Source organism: Buteo buteo, chromosome 27 (assembly GCF_964188355.1).
Source record: "Buteo buteo chromosome 27, bButBut1.hap1.1, whole genome shotgun sequence".
Taxonomy (NCBI): Eukaryota; Metazoa; Chordata; class Aves; order Accipitriformes; family Accipitridae; genus Buteo; species Buteo buteo.
The window spans coordinates 5,470,028-5,487,505 of record NC_134197.1 but is presented as its reverse complement, the minus strand read 5'-3'; the positions used below and the strand labels follow the sequence as shown (position 1 = coordinate 5,487,505).

At 42.8% G+C, this 17,478-nt stretch overlaps 1 protein-coding gene across 6 annotated transcripts in view; it reads right to left on the bottom strand.

Moving 5' to 3' along the window:
• Positions 1–7,966: 7,966 nt before the first annotated feature.
• The window catches only part of IQCE (IQ motif containing E), a 29,275-nt gene continuing 19,763 nt past the window's right edge, over positions 7,967–17,478 (bottom strand). For 2 of the 6 annotated variants that reach the window (XM_075058527.1, XM_075058531.1), the window contains exons 20-22: positions 16,699–16,829; positions 15,879–16,012; positions 7,967–11,613 (exon numbers count right to left, since the gene is read on the bottom strand). In XM_075058527.1, coding sequence (XP_074914628.1) covers positions 11,483–11,613; positions 15,879–16,012; positions 16,699–16,829 — 396 coding nt within the window. In that variant the 3' untranslated portion in view covers positions 7,967–11,482. Of the gene's footprint in view, positions 11,614–15,878; positions 16,013–16,698; positions 16,830–16,861; positions 17,058–17,478 lie in introns of those variants that run through there. The other 4 variants (XM_075058528.1, XM_075058530.1, XM_075058529.1 and 1 more) reach the window with 3 other exon arrangements.

Below are 17,478 nucleotides of genomic sequence, written 5' to 3'. Positions count from 1 at the left end.
ACTGACTCCCTCCCTCCCTCCCTCCCTCTTCACCCGCGCCCCGGCTGGCGGCCCCGCATGGCCGGCACCCCCCGCCTCCTCTCTCCCTCCCTCCCGCCGCGCCGCTCGCTCCCTCTTTGTTCGCCGAGAGGCTCCGCCGCCTCCGCGCCCGGCGCCGCCCGCCCGCTCCCATTGGCGCCGCCGCGCCCCGCCCCGCCCCGGCCGCCGCGGCCCCTCAGGGCGCCCCCGGCCCCTCACAGGGTTCCCTCGGCCCCTCAGGGCTCCCTCGGCCCCTCACGGGGCTCCCCCAGCCTTTCACAGCCTCCTTCGGCCCCTCAGGGCTCCCCCGGCCCCTCACAGGGCTCCCTCAGCCCCTGAGGGCTCCCCCGGCCCCTCACAGGGCTCCCTCGGCCCCTCACAGGGCTCCCTCAGCCCCTCAGGGCTCCCCCGGCCCCTCACAGGGCTCCCCCAGCCTTTCACAGCCTCCTTCGGCCCCTCAGGGCTCCCCCAGCCCCTCACAGGGTTCCCTCGGCCCCTGAGGGCTCCCCCGGCCCCTCACAGGTCTCCCCCAGCCTTTCACAGCCTCCTTCGGCCCCTCAGGGCTCCCCCGGCCCCTCACAGGGCTCCCTCAGCCCCTGAGGGCTCCCCCGGCCCCTCACAGGGCTCCCTCGGCCCCTCACAGGGCTCCCTCAGCCCCTCAGGGCTCCCCCGGCCCCTCACAGGGCTCCCCCAGCCTTTCACAGCCTCCTTCGGCCCCTCAGGGCTCCCCCAGCCCCTCACAGGGTTCCCTCGGCCCCTGAGGGCTCCCCCGGCCCCTCACAGGTCTCCCCCAGCCTTTCACAGCCTCCTTCGGCCCCTCAGGGCTCCCCCGGCCCCTCACAGGGTTCCCTCGGCCCCTCAGGGCTCCCTCGGCCCCTCACGGGGCTCCCCCAGCCTTTCACAGCCTCCTTCGGCCCCTCAGGGCTCCCCCAGCCTTTTTCAGCCCCTCAGGGCTCCCCCAGCCTTTCACAGCCTCCTGCAGCCCCTCAGGGCTCCCCCGGCCCCTTGGTTCAGGCAGCCTGGGGAGCAGGAGGGCAGCAGCCGGGCCAGGCCGGCTTGCCTTTCGTGCCCCCCCCCCCCCCCCAGCCTCTGCTGACCCAGGGCACAGGAGTCTCCCGCCCTTTGGCAGCCACGCTTCGCTGCCACCGTGACTTGTGCTGTAACATGGCGCCTTGGCGTACGGCCGCGCGTGGATGTCCCGCACCCGGCATGAAACGATGTCCCCTTCTGTCAGACCAGCACCTTTCCGTCCAAAATAACCCCAAAGCGGACCCAACCGCTTGGCACCTTAACGTCTCTCGGTGCCGCTGAGGAAAACGCCGTTCCCAGGCCTCGGTCAGCAACGCGTTCGCTCGAGCAGATGCACTTTGGGCAATGTGCTCGTTCCCGCAGCACTGGCTCCCTGTTTGCTTCCCCAGCCTGTCTTGGCTTTTCCAAAAGCCAGGGGGAAATTTCTAGAAGTACCGAGGTGTAAAGATGCGGACGGGCCCCTCGTGTGGTTTTCAAGCGTGCCCAGTCTTCACCTGCCTCACAGAGACACGAAGGGCTCCGGTTTAGCCTCCGCCATTCTCTCTGCAGGCAAAGGTTTGGCCTCTCCCGGACGCTGACCCAAAGCCAATTACATTGCTCCATTAACTTCAACGGACTTGGAATTGTCAGCTTGTTTTGACAACTACGTAAATCAGAGCCGTGAATTAAACACCTAAGTATTTAAGCAATGACAGCATCTTGCTGCATAAGACAGCGTTGCTGTGCATAACGTGGCAGCATGTGTCGTGTTCCCCACAGAGCCACTCAGACGCAGCTTTCCCAGGGATTATGCTCTGACCTGATGGGAAAGGCTTTGCATTTCTTTCTGAACAGAACATAACCAAACTATTTTTATTCTTAAAGGTGAAAAATACAAGCATACCCTCTCAGAGGGACATGTCAGAAACCAGTAAGTACATATATACTCTGGATAATGTTAGGATAGCATAGTAAAATAGAAAAGATAACAGTAAGCAGCAGCAATCCCAAATTCATTCACTTCATTACAAAGATCGTACTGTTCCTATTACAACTGAAACATAAAAATATTTGCTGTTTTCTTTTAAAAGGAATAGATCAAATAATTGCATATTTGCTCTAACTGTGTCGCGTGGTCCAGCATCAATGCAGGCGTTCCTAAACTTGCCCAGTCTATTCAGACCATCTCCTGGGCCTTTGCTCTCTCCATACAGTCATACGAACCAAAGTCTCCACATCCTAGCTCCGCAGCAGCACACCTCACCCACTGCTGATGTGACAAGCTGAAAGCAATGTGTTTTAAATATCGCTTAACGCAACTTGGAGTTGGAAGGGGAAAAAGGACCATCCAACCTTCTAACAGACTTCAAGCAAATGCCTCACAGGTCTTACAGGCTTGAGAAACCCTCATCTAATTAGTGCTGTTTAGAATTAGAAACCGCTATGGCCCATGAAAACTGAAAAAATATTGGAGTGCTGTGTATCCTATTGGAAAAAAAAGGGTAATACCAACTCTTTTTTCTCCTAAATGGTGGCAGGTCAGTAGATACTATAGAGATATCTCCTTTGCAAGTATGATTTTATTAGTTTTCCCAAATGCAGCTAGGACTTTATCCTAGCATTTTATAAATAAGGCAAGCAAAAATGCTAAAATGGGCTATTTAACACATTAGGACCAAATAAACATATTTCTGCTGATGTTCTGAAATATAACATCAACTTTAATAGCTTTGGACTAGCACAGGATTTTCATATGAGTATTATCAACATAGCTAAAAAGAAATCTTATCATTCACAAATAGCATTAAGACACACGCCAGGGAGTTCACAGCCACGCAGTATGTGCGCAAGTACAAGATATACAAGGGTACAAGATATAAAGACCTCAACTCCCTCCAGCCTTCTCCAAGAAAATCTTTTATTTTTCTGCAGGAGGACAGCCGAACGACAGCCAATTTTGTTTTCTTTCCTTTTCTTTTCTTTTTTTTCACAGTGCCAGCAAGGATGAGGAAGGAATTATTTTAAAGCCCAATGATCTACCACAGTTCACCTCCAGTTCAAACAACTCAAAGACAAGGAGTGGAGAGACCTCGCTGGGGGCAAGAGATCTCTCTGCGTAAGCCACTTATGCCACAGAGTTTATGCAATTTGGCACTAAAACGCTCAAGGCTGGAATCTGTCCTGCAGATGTTACTGCTGCCATGGGCCTCTGGATAGATAGAAAAACCCCACCAGGCTGCAAGTCCAAGTACCTTTGTCAGCAAAATGATGGACACGGAATAGAAACAGATGCAGCAAGCACTCCGCACTGAGATCTTGCTTGACAGCGTTGATGTAAATCAAACAGAACAAAAAGTTTTGGAACAAATGACAGAAAAAGCTGGATGCTATTAAATGGGGGTGGAAGCACCGGAGTATCAGCGTGGCAGTTTGAGGCACCATATGGGGGACGGGGGTAAGTGGGAAAGGGAGCAGGCTCGGCAGTGCTGGTGTGCACGCCTCTTTCACAGCCATTTGCTGCAGAGACAACTGGATTAAATTAGAGTAGAATGAGGATTTGGGATTACAGAGAAACAGAGGCATCAACAGTTTTAATTTCTCCTCCTCAATTATTTATAATAATATGGGAAAATATAAAAATGAAGAATAAAATGAATTCTGCAAACTAGGAAGAAGAGACAAACTGCAGGATCTGGCACTAGCTGTACTTTCCATGGCAGGGCACTTCAGCCTGTTGTACCACGTCACAAAGCAGCGTTTGCATTTCTTAGATGTCTAGCATCTCTCATTTGATCCTATTCAGGTAATTCTTGATTACATGACAACAAGACAGTTATCAAGGCTCTCATGTTTAGATTATAGCAGCCTTTTTCCCTCCCCACACAAATTGGTACACTCTGTTTTGCCAAAGCAAAATGAACAAACAAGCCACTGCTGTGACATCCCAGGAATAAACACTAACAGTAAATCACCTTTGCATGGAAAGCAGTTCTCCAATCAACCAAAGCAAACTGCAAATGTCAGCTTGTTAACTGGTAATCCTGCTGAAAAGTAACCCTAAGAGTGGTATTAGGGTTTGCTAACTTGCTTTGACAGTGGCTTTGCTAAAGAATCACTGGACAAAATAGGCAAATGAGAGATGTTCCAAATTAAAGACAATGAAGATAAAAAGACTAGTTTAACCCTCCAAAATAAGGCGGCCAGTGCTGTCCCCTGTCCACTTGAGACCATCAGGCACTCTGCAAAAGCACTCCTAGAAATGTACTATTTTTTACTCTTCAAAACCTTCTCTCTGACTCCAGACGTTGCTACTGCTGACGTGATACTTGCAATGAGAGCGCCTTTTAGAACAGCAATCCCATACCCTTGGCTTTTTTTATTCACTATGAAATGAAATAATTCAGCTTTTAATATACTGTGAAGCGAGGAGTCTTCCCCTGACTGTCAGACCTAATATGCATTATGAAAGGTTTTAGCCAACAATACAGATTTAAAAAAAAAAAAGGCAAGTTTGAACTCCAAGTGCCAGCAGATGGATGAGTTACCCTCTTGAGACTAGGGACTAAATTACGGACAGTCAGCGGGAGGTCAGCGAGACAACCACATCTCAGCACTCAGCTACCACTGTTGGGCAACACCCCCACCCCGCTCCCCTCTGCCGGTCCGTATACTCTGCCCTTACATCAAGCCGTGCCTCCTTCCCGCTGAGCTAGACTGTGCCTCTGTTAAGATTACCCGTCCTTTCCTCCCAGGGCTTCGTCTGTATTTTTCTGGTGAAAGTCAAAGGAATTAACAAAGCCAGGGCTGCTCTCCAGCCTCCCCCAGATTTCGCTGCCCCCTCCACTACAGCTCAATCCCCAGCCTCGGCTCTTCCCAACAAAGCCACATCGCTGGGGAACTTCCTAGTTGACTTCTCCTCCCAGCTTGAAGGATTTCCCCTGAGTGGAGGCTGCTGCAGACAGGAACATCCATTTGGGTCTTCATTGCTTTCCTCTGAAGGCCTCCTAGGGACTTTTGGGTTTAAACAAAGAATAGCCACAGCCAGAGCCAGCATAAAAAGCTTCAAGCAAATTCAAAGAAAACATAAGAAAAAGTTAATTCTGTCATTTCATGTCCCGAGGCAATACTCTCTCTCTCTTGTGTTCTACCGGTCTTTTTATACTTGATGAGTTCCAGGGAAATGGGTGGAAGATGTGGAAATCCTACTGCAAAAGCACCTGCCCGCTCCTTTCCTTTCCCCAGAGAACAACACACAGAACATTCTATTATTTAGTTAATTGCAAAGAAACAATTACAAAGGAACTTGGCAAATTCTCTCTAATCACAGCAAGACCCATTGCAGTTCAGCAAGTTCAGCAAATTAGCAAATAAGTGAATATAAAAAGGAAAGAATAACAAAGCTCAAAATGCACTTTGTTCATTTGTTTTGTCACTCATAGTTTCTGTTTAATTATTTAAGATATTTCTTCATAACATTCTAGTACATTTTGTATAATAATGAAGGTTTACTAGCATAGAAATGCAATGCATGGCTATTAAATATCTGCCAATAGGAGGGAGAAAACTGCCAATTCTGTGTGTAAATAATAGAGAGCATGTTCAGGAAAAATTTCCAGGTTAGATAAATAGAAGGTTCTGCCACGATTTGTGTAAGATACAAATAAGGATTATTGCTAGATAACGACAATGCTAAGTAATGTTTGTGCAGAACATTATAACTTGTACTACAGGCATTCATGGTCAACCCCCTGTTTATTAAAAGCTATTCTAGTTTTCCATGCATATAACTAGAGGCCATTTAAACATAGCCTTTTTTTTACAGCAGCGCTGTGATCAAATGACAGATTTTACAGTATTTCATTTCTAAATTCATATTACAGGAAAGACTTTCAAGCTCCGTTACATTACTGAAGCAGAGCCTCATCTCTGCAGAGCTGGCAGACTGAGAAGGGGCAGAGGACAGAGATCCGGGTATGGTATTATCTGGCTGATAGCGAGGGAGCTAAGACAGCCCTTTACAACAGGCGTGATGTCCCTCCTGGTTCTACCCAGACCGTTTTGAGCATCAAGATTTTATGACACATCTGTTCGCGCTACCAAGAATAGAAGCCCTAAAGGGGCTTAGGTGGTACCCAGCACAAAATGTCTTTGAGGCATGCTGGCAAAAACCCCACCAAATAGAAGGGGAGCCGTTACAGTCTGAGCAACATCTTGAGAGAGGAAGTTTTGTTTGTACACAGCTCCGCTGAGGGGAACAACATGAACGCTTTCCTGGAGACCAGTACTAATACATATGCTTTCAGATTTGAAAAAGGTAATTAGGACAGCCAGACAGTGGAAGGGGCAAAAGGAGCAGCGTACAACTTAATCAGTAGACTACAACAGAGTATAGTTAATAAGAACATAGCAACACTCACCATTCAAGGCTATTCCTTTGAGCGCAGTGAGGACAGAATGAGTGCTAAAGGCCACATATAAGCAAGAGCGGATGTGCCTCATGCACATCTGAAAATGGGGCAAACATTTAGGAACTGATGTCAGTGCTGTCTCTACCAGGCAAAGAACCACATAAGCAAACTTTAGAAGGAAACGCCAGAGGAACTGATGCAGCACCAGACCACCAATCATGCCTGAAAATCCTTCCCTAATAACCTCGAGTCTAATGCAGGTATTTCGCTCTTTGCAGGTCTTAATGATGCCCATCGAATCAATGAAATTTTTCTTTTGCCCTTAGAAGTTCATATGGGGAAACCAATTAGTTAGCTGACAGACCTACCACAAATGGATGCTGCAAAGCTTGCAGGAGTCAAGGGCATTCTGACTTCAGATGGAGCCAAAGTAGAGTTTAATACAAGTGGTGTGAATGCTTAATTGCTTTCAACTGAATTCAAGACTAGTCTGCTCCAAGAAATCATATCAAAACTTTTCCATTCATGCTGCATGGCTTACCTCCAGCATTTAAGATTTAAAACTGAAGTTTCTGCTAAGAAATCCAGAGCATATGTCAGTGGAACAGAGAGAAAAGGAACAAAAAAGTGAAATTTAGATAATATATTAATCAAACACAGATTGTTTGTTTCATCTTGTACTCATAGCTGTTTTAATCCTACAACAAGGACTCTGCTAGGCAGGAAGATGACTACAGGATTCCCGTGTCTTCACAGCAGTTAGCAGGGTCTTCTATCTTCATAAAGCAGCATAAGGCTTCTTTTTCCTGGCAGTCCCTAAAGGCTTTTTCAGTGGACCTGGAAAGGAACGCATACCTCCTAGTTCCTTCCACCAGAGCTTCATGAACAGCAACAATGACCGAGGTACGGGGATACACTCTAAGTAAATGGGACAGTCTTCAGAAGCCTGTAGACTCCTATTCTCCCTGCGGCTGACAGCAAACCAGCTTCACCCAGTCCTCTGCATTTCTACAAGGTATTTAGGCATGTTTCTCTTCTCTGGCAGATTATTTTGAACAGTCACCACAGCAATTTATTTTGAATCTTTTATCTGAATTTCACTGGTTTGGTAACTGGTCAGTGTGACTTGCAACCACCAAGCAAGCAGCACAACAATAGATAAAAAGGCTTAAATGAAGCTTGCTGTACTCCACCCAAACCCAGATATGTTTGAGGCAATGGCATGGCTTTTAGTTATAGACCTACGGGACAGGATTTCTTTTCTGAATAAAACACCAGAAGGGAAGACCAAAAGCAAAAGACCATCGCCTCTGTCAATTCCATTAGGCCTTGGTCAAGAACACTGTTCATTCCTGATGGGACAATCTTGAATGCCTACTGAAGAAGAAATTTCACACCTTACATGTTAAAGAGTTATCTTGTTACTATTAGCTCAGGAAAACAGCCGGAAGTAAAATGTCAACCGAGGTGCAAAGTGAAAACAACAGGAGCACACAGCAGAGGCCAGAGGAGCAATGCAAACACAGCAACTGCAGCAGAAATGCATGAACAATTAATTTACAAACTTTAACTTTATTTGAAAGGTCAACAATTAGGAGAAAATACATTGCAATTGTTTTAGCTTTTAAAAGATCCCCAAATAAATTACATAAAAGACTTGCACAGTTCTAAATATTAAAAAGATCATAAAAATTAATGGCGCTCTCATATGCCAAGATTAATCTTTTTCCATTTTGACTATATTAAAAGTTGCCTGGGATTATTTTTATAGCTATGCAGAAAACAGTACAGTTTTCAGGTCTTGATGCCTCAGTAAAGATTTACAGGCGTAGGCACTTAAGGGTAAAAAGAGATCAAGAGCGGTAACATCCCATGAAAGTCAGAAGTCTATATTCACACACGATCTCTAACTAAACGCTACTGTAAATTGCAAAAGGTTTTAAGTAGGTAACATTATCCCCTATCAGTAGAATGGAAAGTGTGCTGTTAGATAACATAGGTTGCAGTGCAGTTTAATTTTAATTCAAGACCTTGATGCCCCCACAAGGTCACCAGTACTTTTTACAGAAGATGTATTTTTCAGAAATTGAGTAGGTTTGTATTGGGCCTGTCTTGACAGGTTTGAGCCACACCGATTTTTACTGTCCTCAGCTCCCTGTTAAGGAAAAACACCATTTATTCCAAAATTAACTTTTTCGTCCTTCATTGTTCCTCACTTCTTCCCAGATTTACAGGTGCTGGCATTCAGAGAGATAACCACAGAATGAAACCTAGTGTCAATTACTATTCCCTTCAACACATTCCATTGCAGTATATAACAAAACAACATTAAAGGCCACTAATACTGTGGAAGTTTCTCCTTCTGCTGTACCACACCAAACTTTTGATGTGCAGTGAGCATATTGTTATCTTCCAAACTGAGATAGCAGTCTGAAGCCCGGCTCAAGTTAAGTATCAGATTTTTGATAGCTAGGAGATAGCAGACTCAAATTTAGGAAGCTCTAGACACATCTTCATTCATCCCAGAAAACTGGGATGGAGTAGAAAATGAAGAAGATGCAGAAAACTGCTCCTTTTCACCCTGATTTTTGTCTGTGCCTTTGGGTCATGCCAAGACACTATCTCCCCTTTATCCCAGAACTTGTGTATTGACAGCACTACTGCTAGTCATACGGTCAGTGAAAACACAAGTCTTTCTGCTCTGTATCTACTTCCTAATACTTTCATATTGGTTATTACAGCACAGTGAAGTAAAAGAATGTCATCTTCATTAGATTTGCTGTCCAAGTATTTCCCTATAGGAACAGCTAGGTAGGTATTTTATATCACTCTTGCTCCTGACACATTACATACTCTCCCCTTAATATGTCAGAGTCCTCAGCTCTAGTTACTCTCTCTGGAGGTATCCATGACAGTCACAGTTACAGACTTGAAATATTATACATAAGCAACTCAGGAGAGCTCTGCTTTTATTTAGCAAAATGACTCTCTTTCATAACATGACTTCCAGAAAAAGAGGGAAACAGGTCTCACCTTCTGCCAAGAGGATTCTGTCCCTTTTATTCTTTTATTTTATATACTTTTTTATCCTTTCTGCAGATGACAGTCATGTGACCAAAGTACCAGCAGGAAAAATTTACCCAACGGGAGTGTAAATGACATTCTTCAGACTGCTTTGGGTATGGAGAGCTCCCAAAACTGCCTTTGGAAATAGCACAGGCAGCATTTCCACTGATGGGATTAAATGAAATCAGCTGCATTGTGCTGCAGCCATCCAGTTTCCTCTTTGGCTGCAAGTACTGGCATGAAGTATGATAAGCCTCAGATAGTGCTTCATTGAAATCAAAGAACCGAGACAGCTCTGACTTATTAGTATTCTGTGAAACAGTGGCGACTGATTTTTAATTTAAAAAAGAAGAGGGAAAAGGTGATAAAAATCTTATATTTAAAAGTGTGCTTTCTGTTTACAGGAGTCTTTATTACTCCTCGATGACAATGGAACCATTAGGGTCTCCACAAAAACTTCACTGTGTGCTTGTAAAATTAAGTTCTCCTTCCAGTAAATACCAAATAAGTTATCTAGTTCACCTTAAAAAAAAAAACAAACACAACACACACTGTAATGCCTATGAAGGATGTTGGCATGATAGTAGGAACTATAAGGCCCTCCTTTCAGTCAAGAAGGGGTACAGTCTGCATTAAAAGATCTGGAAAGACCGCTCGGACCATATTCTCCAGAGCCCATTATGTCTTTGGTCCTTCCATAGACAACAATATTATCAAATAGTGTTATTTCTGGGTGTAGTCTTAATTTCTCTTATAATCCAATCTACCACTTCTGTTCCTAAACCAAACTGCATGGGTTAGGCTTTGTATATTATGCTCATCCCAATCCGTATCCCTCAGAACAGAGCTGGGAGTGCCCATGCTTTCCAGCAGTCAACCTTGTAGCTGTACCTAATGACAGAAGATGGGTGTATATTGTGACCCCTCTCCCAGCCTGTGACTGGACTTAGTGCACGCCTGCAGTATATATGTATATATTATGGGTGCACATGCAAAGTAGTACTGAGAAGAGAGATCAACAACAGAAAAGCAACATTAGACTTGAAAACCCCTTAGTGTGCTCATACACTGAGTGCTATTTAGGTGAAAGTTTCAGACAGTCAAGTGACGTAAACTAGAACAGAACATAAAGCAACATATCTCCTATTCCAAATGTTTTCACATATTAGAGATGATCCTGCATAATCCACTCATATTTGTGACATGTAAGCAAAAAAAGCAGTCACAAGTGTAGCCTTCACAGAACACTCCTGTTATTATGCACCGTCTCTGACAAATAGAAAAAATTGATTATGTGTTTGGACATTTCAAATACAAAATAGTACTATACATATCATAGCAAGCACACTTGGAAAAAGCAATAAATAAGAAAACCCTGCTGATACAGTAGGCCTAGAATAGCCCTATGACAAAGAAATGGCTTTCTAAAAGCCTTTACAAGGTCTGCACAGACTGCAAATGTTCAGTATAAAAATAAACAAAAAAGATATTAAAATATCACACAGTAAAATGTTTAAAGAGAGGACCTAGTAACAAATACAAGCTGTTCCCCTTCACGTACATGGGCTGAAAATTGGAGCCATGTCATTAATCACTTTCCAATAAAACAAATTATTTTAGTCAAACTGAAACAAAACTGTTTGACATGAAATAGCTTAAGGCTTTATTGCTTTCATTTAAATTTGGCAATTGAATTTATAATCCTCATTGTGAGACAAAATATTAAAGTGTTTTGGTTTAGTTTTTAAATCTAAACTCTATCCGTACCAGGAGGATAAGGTTAACAGTTAGTCAGTGGCTTTTAGCCATAAAGTCTGCAGAGATGGCATATCAAACAATTAATCGTTTATGGCTGAAATAATGACAACTGTCATTAAAAAGGGTCTGATATCTCCTGTTTTTCATCTTTGATATGCTTTATCTTGGTAGAAACAGTTTCGTGAATCGAATAATTCAAGATCACCAGAGCCTGTTACCAAAACTTAGAAGTGGGTGTAGTTTTTCTTCATCTGCAACAACGGAGAGACAATGACAATATCATCTGAATCGTCTGAGTGAGCTTCATCCACAGACAGAGGGAGAATAGGCTGTGATTGCTTCTCAGAGGACCTGGCTGAAATAATTACAAAGAAAACAAGGTCATCAATAAACAACATTGACAAAAACAAGCCCTTGTGGGAAGCGTAATATTCTCCAAGCCATTAAGTTTCCAGAATTACCTACAGTTATGAATAACTCTGATCTACCTTCTTCTGCGTAAAACTATTCCCATTCCTCTTTAATGAAAGAGCGTGCATGGCAGGCATTAAGTTGACATACTGACCACACATGATTTGTCTTACTGTCTTTAAATCTTTGCAAGTGGTTACACACCACAAAGTAAAGCAATTTGATACTGAAGCCATCTCAGGTCATAAAAATAAATATTTATTAGATGGCCAGAAAAGGAAAAATTGACCCAAGCAAGCTTAAGCTAAGCAGAAAGGTCATAATGAGAACTTCAGTCAGACATAGATAGAACAAAAGGAAATAGAAAAAAGATGGAAGCTCTCAGTGACTGTTTCATCCTTATACCAAAATATTCATCCAAATACCAAAAATCATATTCACATGCTGTACTACCTTAATGACAATAAAAATGGTGACCATATCATGGGGTGGGGTTTTGGGGTTTTTTTTTTTGCTTCTCTGCTATTTGAGGAAACGTTCAGGACATGAACAGATAGAACCCTAATGATTCCAGTAAAACTGGAAAATCAGAGGAATAAAATGGACAGATATGAGGCCCCTAACATCTGATGAGCAGAACCAGCAGCTTATATCCCCTCTGCAAGAGATCTATGAACTAAATGACGACAGCTATTAATACCTTCTAGCACAATATCCTCCCCTCAGCTATTAATACCTCCTAGCACAATATTCTCCCCTGAGCTCCACTTATTTTTCAGTTTCAAATATAAATTCTCTGAAAAGACTATCTCCCAAAGAAGAAAACAAATTGAGACAACCTGTGGTAGAAAGAGGAAACAGACAAGTAAGAAGCCATATACTGAGATTTTGACACTGAAATGGAAGGGAAAATGGAGGGCATACAGGGATTACTTGGGGAGAAGAACAGACATGCCATGGGTCTCACAGTGAAATAAGAGGTTCCTGACAGAAAAAAACCCCCAACCTCCTGGTATGGAAGAGGAGGCATACACAGCAACTGGAATATGGAATAAAGAAAGGGGACCGCAACCAGCCCAGAAATAGAAAAAGAGTGACAGACAGAGAGCCTGTGAATGGAAAGGAGGAATGCGGGGAGGCCATTACACTGACCTCAACCTACAGAAGCAAAGAAACACATGACTTCCTAGTTAAGTGAATTATTCTCTGCATCAGTTAACAAATAACATAAGAGTTTTTCAGGAAGATTTATGAGCCAGTAGTACTGGTGAGAAGGATGAGCAAAGAGAACTTCCAGAAGCAGGCATAACTAGAAGATGCAACTCCAACAATAAACAGATATCATATATGAAATAGCTTAATATTGTCCAAATCACTCTTGATTATATCCTGCTCTTGATGTCTGACATTTTCTTGTCCTCGTCTTCAGTTTAATACACTTCAGAGTGACAACTTTATCTTTGTGCTTGTGAAGGGTTAAGCACTGATTAGACTTAAGGGTTGTATGTAAATTCATTATGATTTCAAAAAAGCCTCAAATTAAGTTAACAGTTGTATCCAGAGTGGCTAGTGATATGCAGAGAGAAATGCTGCCCTTATTCAAGATTGCTGTGCATGTACAGAACATATTCTTCCTTCCTGCCACTCCCCTGACAGAAACAAAACGCTAAGCTACACAGACTGAATTGTTATCTGTTCCATTTCATGGGAAGCAGCAGAAATGGCTTTACAAATCTCCAAGTACTGGCCACATTCTGAAGACAAGCAAAGCCATACTGAATGCTACACCACTTTTGCTATTTTTTTGTTAATTTAGAAAACAGAGACATCTAACCTGATGCAAACAATGAATTAAAAGTCTGCAATGCTAGACCAGGATTATATAAATCTATTCTAGCAGATACATAAGGTTCTTTAAAACACATTTTACTCTTTCCCATTCCTCTCAAAATAATGCAGAAAGGCTAGTGAAATTAGATTACTTACTGCAATATATACTTTCACTGAAATTTAAGATCATTGCAAGATCTAGAGGTCACAAAATGCAAGTTTGGACTTGGGACAAATGAAGCAAGAGCTTGTTCAACAACTGCATGATTTAAAGCTAAAGGAATTTGATTGCTTTAAATCACTCAGCTGTTAAACAAGCTCCTCGTCTCATGTACTTTCCAAGCTGCAGGATGACCAGTGAAATACATTACATCAAACCCCAATTTTTCTAGTGGATTTTTACATCAGTCATGAGCTACAAATGACAGATGTTGGACTTTTAGTTAACTTCAACCTGTTTAAGCTGCATGAATTCAAATGGCAAAAAACCTGCTATAACCAAACATATTGCTGAGGGGTCAACATTTCTTCACACAGGTGGCATTCACACCAGAACGCTCTCCTTCCTTTAGTAGGTTTTTCCTGATTTGTCTTTTGGGAGAGTTTGGTTAAACCCTCCAATGCACCAAGAGCTAATACTTCACACAGCTACTCAGTGCAAGGCAGTCTTTGGGCAGTTGTGCAGTTACAGAAGCACATATCCAGTATGCCTCTTCACAAGCTGCCTAGATACATTCTATCCTCATCCCAGATGTTGAGAACATCTCCCATATTTCTAAGATCAGCAGCAAATATAGCCTGCTTTGCTCCTGATATCTCCTTTTTGATATTCACCAGAAAAGGACTGCAAGGAAAAAAGTTTGAATGTTTACGGTCTCCTCCCTATCCCTTCCAGTATAAATTCTTCCAGAACTTCTTCACTCATCACTTTGTCATCATAACCTCCAATAAAAGTTAGCTTTGGAGACTTCATAGCTAGACAGTGACTGTGCTCTATTAGTATTCATACTATTGCATTTACCAGACTAGCTTCATCTTACACCCTTCTCTGGGTCTTAGAAGCACTTCTTCAGAGGCACAAAGCATTTTTTTAAACTGATTCTTTCTCTTTGGGTAGAATTTCACAACTGTTTTACTCTGGCTTTAGACTGAGCATACCAATAATGACTACTGCAGTACAGCCCAGGCAAAACAGGATGCTACAGCTTTTTTTTTTTCTGGATACGGTCACCAGACATAAGTAAAATCACTCAAAACTCTTAACATCTTCAGAAGCAAGTACTACCTACTCCTTCACAAAGTAGAATAAGCTCCTGAATATGGAATACAGTAAAGTTTCTTAAACACATTTTCCTTCACTGAAGGGTGACTGTATTCACAACTGCTGCAGATCTGGCTTATTCCCCATCTCATATCTTAGAGAAACAGCCTCAGCTGCTTACAGCATGCTCTGTTTCTGAGCAAGTCTGCAGGGACTGTCAGCTTTTCATTGACAAAAGAACAAGTAACTGTTTCTCAGGTCACCCTCAAAGTTGCTCTTTTTTCTCCAACTGATCCATAAAAGCCTAAAATATTCCACTCTGGATAGAACCAACCTTTTCCAATTTGTTTTTAACCCCTTTGAAGTTGCTTGTCTAGGGCTGTCTTATCTGCATCATTGTTTTGCCTTTCCTACTCAGTACTTCTAACATCCTCTTAAAAGCCTCTTTGGGTTTAACTCCACCTTCTCACAAACAGCAATGAAGAATCCAAGAAAGAAACCAAATGGCATAAGACCCATAAAAAAGACAGACATTCTCCCAGTTTGTATTACAGTAGTACCATTTGGCAAGGTTATCCAGGACTTCATCTTTCCTCTTACAGCAGCAAAAGAAGACTGCTGAAGAAACGTGACTAAAGACACATGGCTGACTAGGATAGTTCTTTTACCAGATGTCTGTCCCCTTCAGAAACTAAGTCAGGATGGTGAAAACGTTCTTGGCTTGTCTATGGCTTTGGGCCCAAAATGTAGTGGAAAGTACCATACTACAGCTGCAGGGCTGGGGGGATTGAAAAAGGAAGTAGAGAGGCAATACAGGGGAACACCATGTTCCTTGAATAACCACCACTCACACCCAAGAGCGAGCTTCCAAACCACAGTTGTGACAAAAAGGCAAAGCACTGTGAGGAAGCTGGTGCTCATACTGTTAAAGCTTTTCTTTTTTATGTAAGGGACTGCACATGCTAGTATAAGCAACATGTCATAAAATTAAAGGAAGGCACACTCACAGAGTACATGTACACATGTGTGTGCATGTGCAGATGTTCTCCATAAAATTGTGTGCGCGCCCACCCACTCAAAACACCCATACTTCTGAACACAGAGGGAAATGAGATTACCAGGAAGAGGCGACATGAAGATTGAAGGAGGTCTCTGGAGCACTGCTGAGACCGGTTTCTTCTCTGTAATGTAAACTGCAGAATCTGCTTTCTCACTTGGTGCACTGGACACAGAGGGCCTGCAAAAAGACGTACTGCATAGCATAAGGCACAGAACAGTAACTGCACTCTGTCTTCAGAGGGTACGCTGAAAAGTTTCTTGTGTTGCTAGCGTCCAAGAGACAAAAGCTTATCACCTGCAGAAGTGAACTCAGACACTAAGTGAGGTGACAGCTATGCAACTCTGTTTGTAACCATGGCAGCCAATATTTAAACTTTCGGAGGAGTAAACCCTGGAGAGAAAGGAAGTATTTTTCAAGACAGAGTCACCATAAACTTAAGCAGTAAGTAAATCACTGCATTCTTCCTCAGCAAGATGGTATCCTAGCTCTTCCCTGTTCTTCCTCCACATAACCCTTAACTTTTACATGCCAGGGCTTCAGATTCACTTACATTAAGCAAGTGTACTAGCAATCAGTTTGATAGCAACTGTAATTTAATTTTTTTTTTTCCAAAGAGTAATTATTTTACTTTACTTTTCCTCATTGCTATGGAGAACAGGATATGGGAAGACTACTGCTGCAAAAAGAAACCCTTTTAGTTGCATACCCTTTGAATTTTCTCAGGAGCGAGCTCTCCCTTGTCTTTGTTGGAACAACGGCCTTGTTCTCCTTCTCTGCCAAGAAACCCACACTAAGATTCTATTAAAAAAATGAGCCCTCTCCTCTAATAAAAACAATTTTGCTACTGCATGTTGCAGAAGTATCTATTCCTCACTTACCTCTCCTCAAGCAGTACTGTACGTGCTAAGTGAGCCCTGAAAATGGACTGGATAAATGTCACAATCTCATCTTTCTCCTTGCAATCAGAAGACAAGCTCAAGGAGGTTGACGTGGAAGACATGCAGGAGTTCTGCAAAGCAATCAGATTAAAGAAAACTGACCTTTTACAGATTGCACAGAAGCTTGACAGACTCTTTCACAATCTTGTTTCTGATTGTGAAAATGGTAGTAGAGCAAATATTCCCATCTTTTGGTCTGCAGTCTTTAAGGTTCTATAAGACTAAATCAGCAGGAAATGCGAATCTGATCATCATACAAGCTTGAAGCATCTGTATTCAATTAATGAAAGAGCAGACACCTGCAAGGAAAGTTCATTTATTTTCCAGGAAGGAAACCTTTTGAAGTCAAAGGAGATAAGGCAATCTTCATGATGGATATATCTTCTGCTTATATCAAGCAAAAGTATTCAGTCCTACTGCATTGGGCCAGTTTACTGAAATAAAAGTACATGTAAAGTGCAACCAGATGGACAACCTGGATGGAGAATTACAAATTAACTTTAGCCTGCATCCAAAGGATGTTCATATAAATTGGCAAATGATTTACCGAAACCAAATGTTTAATTGGTAAGGAAATTTTTTCATATTTAGAATTGAGCAATCTGGAGTGAGTTTGACTTGACAGAGGACCCTACAAGTCTTTGGTTGAGCATACCACATGCAAGACTCCTTTACTTTTCAACCCAATCAAAGATGCTTTCCAAATCCTTATTTCTGAAC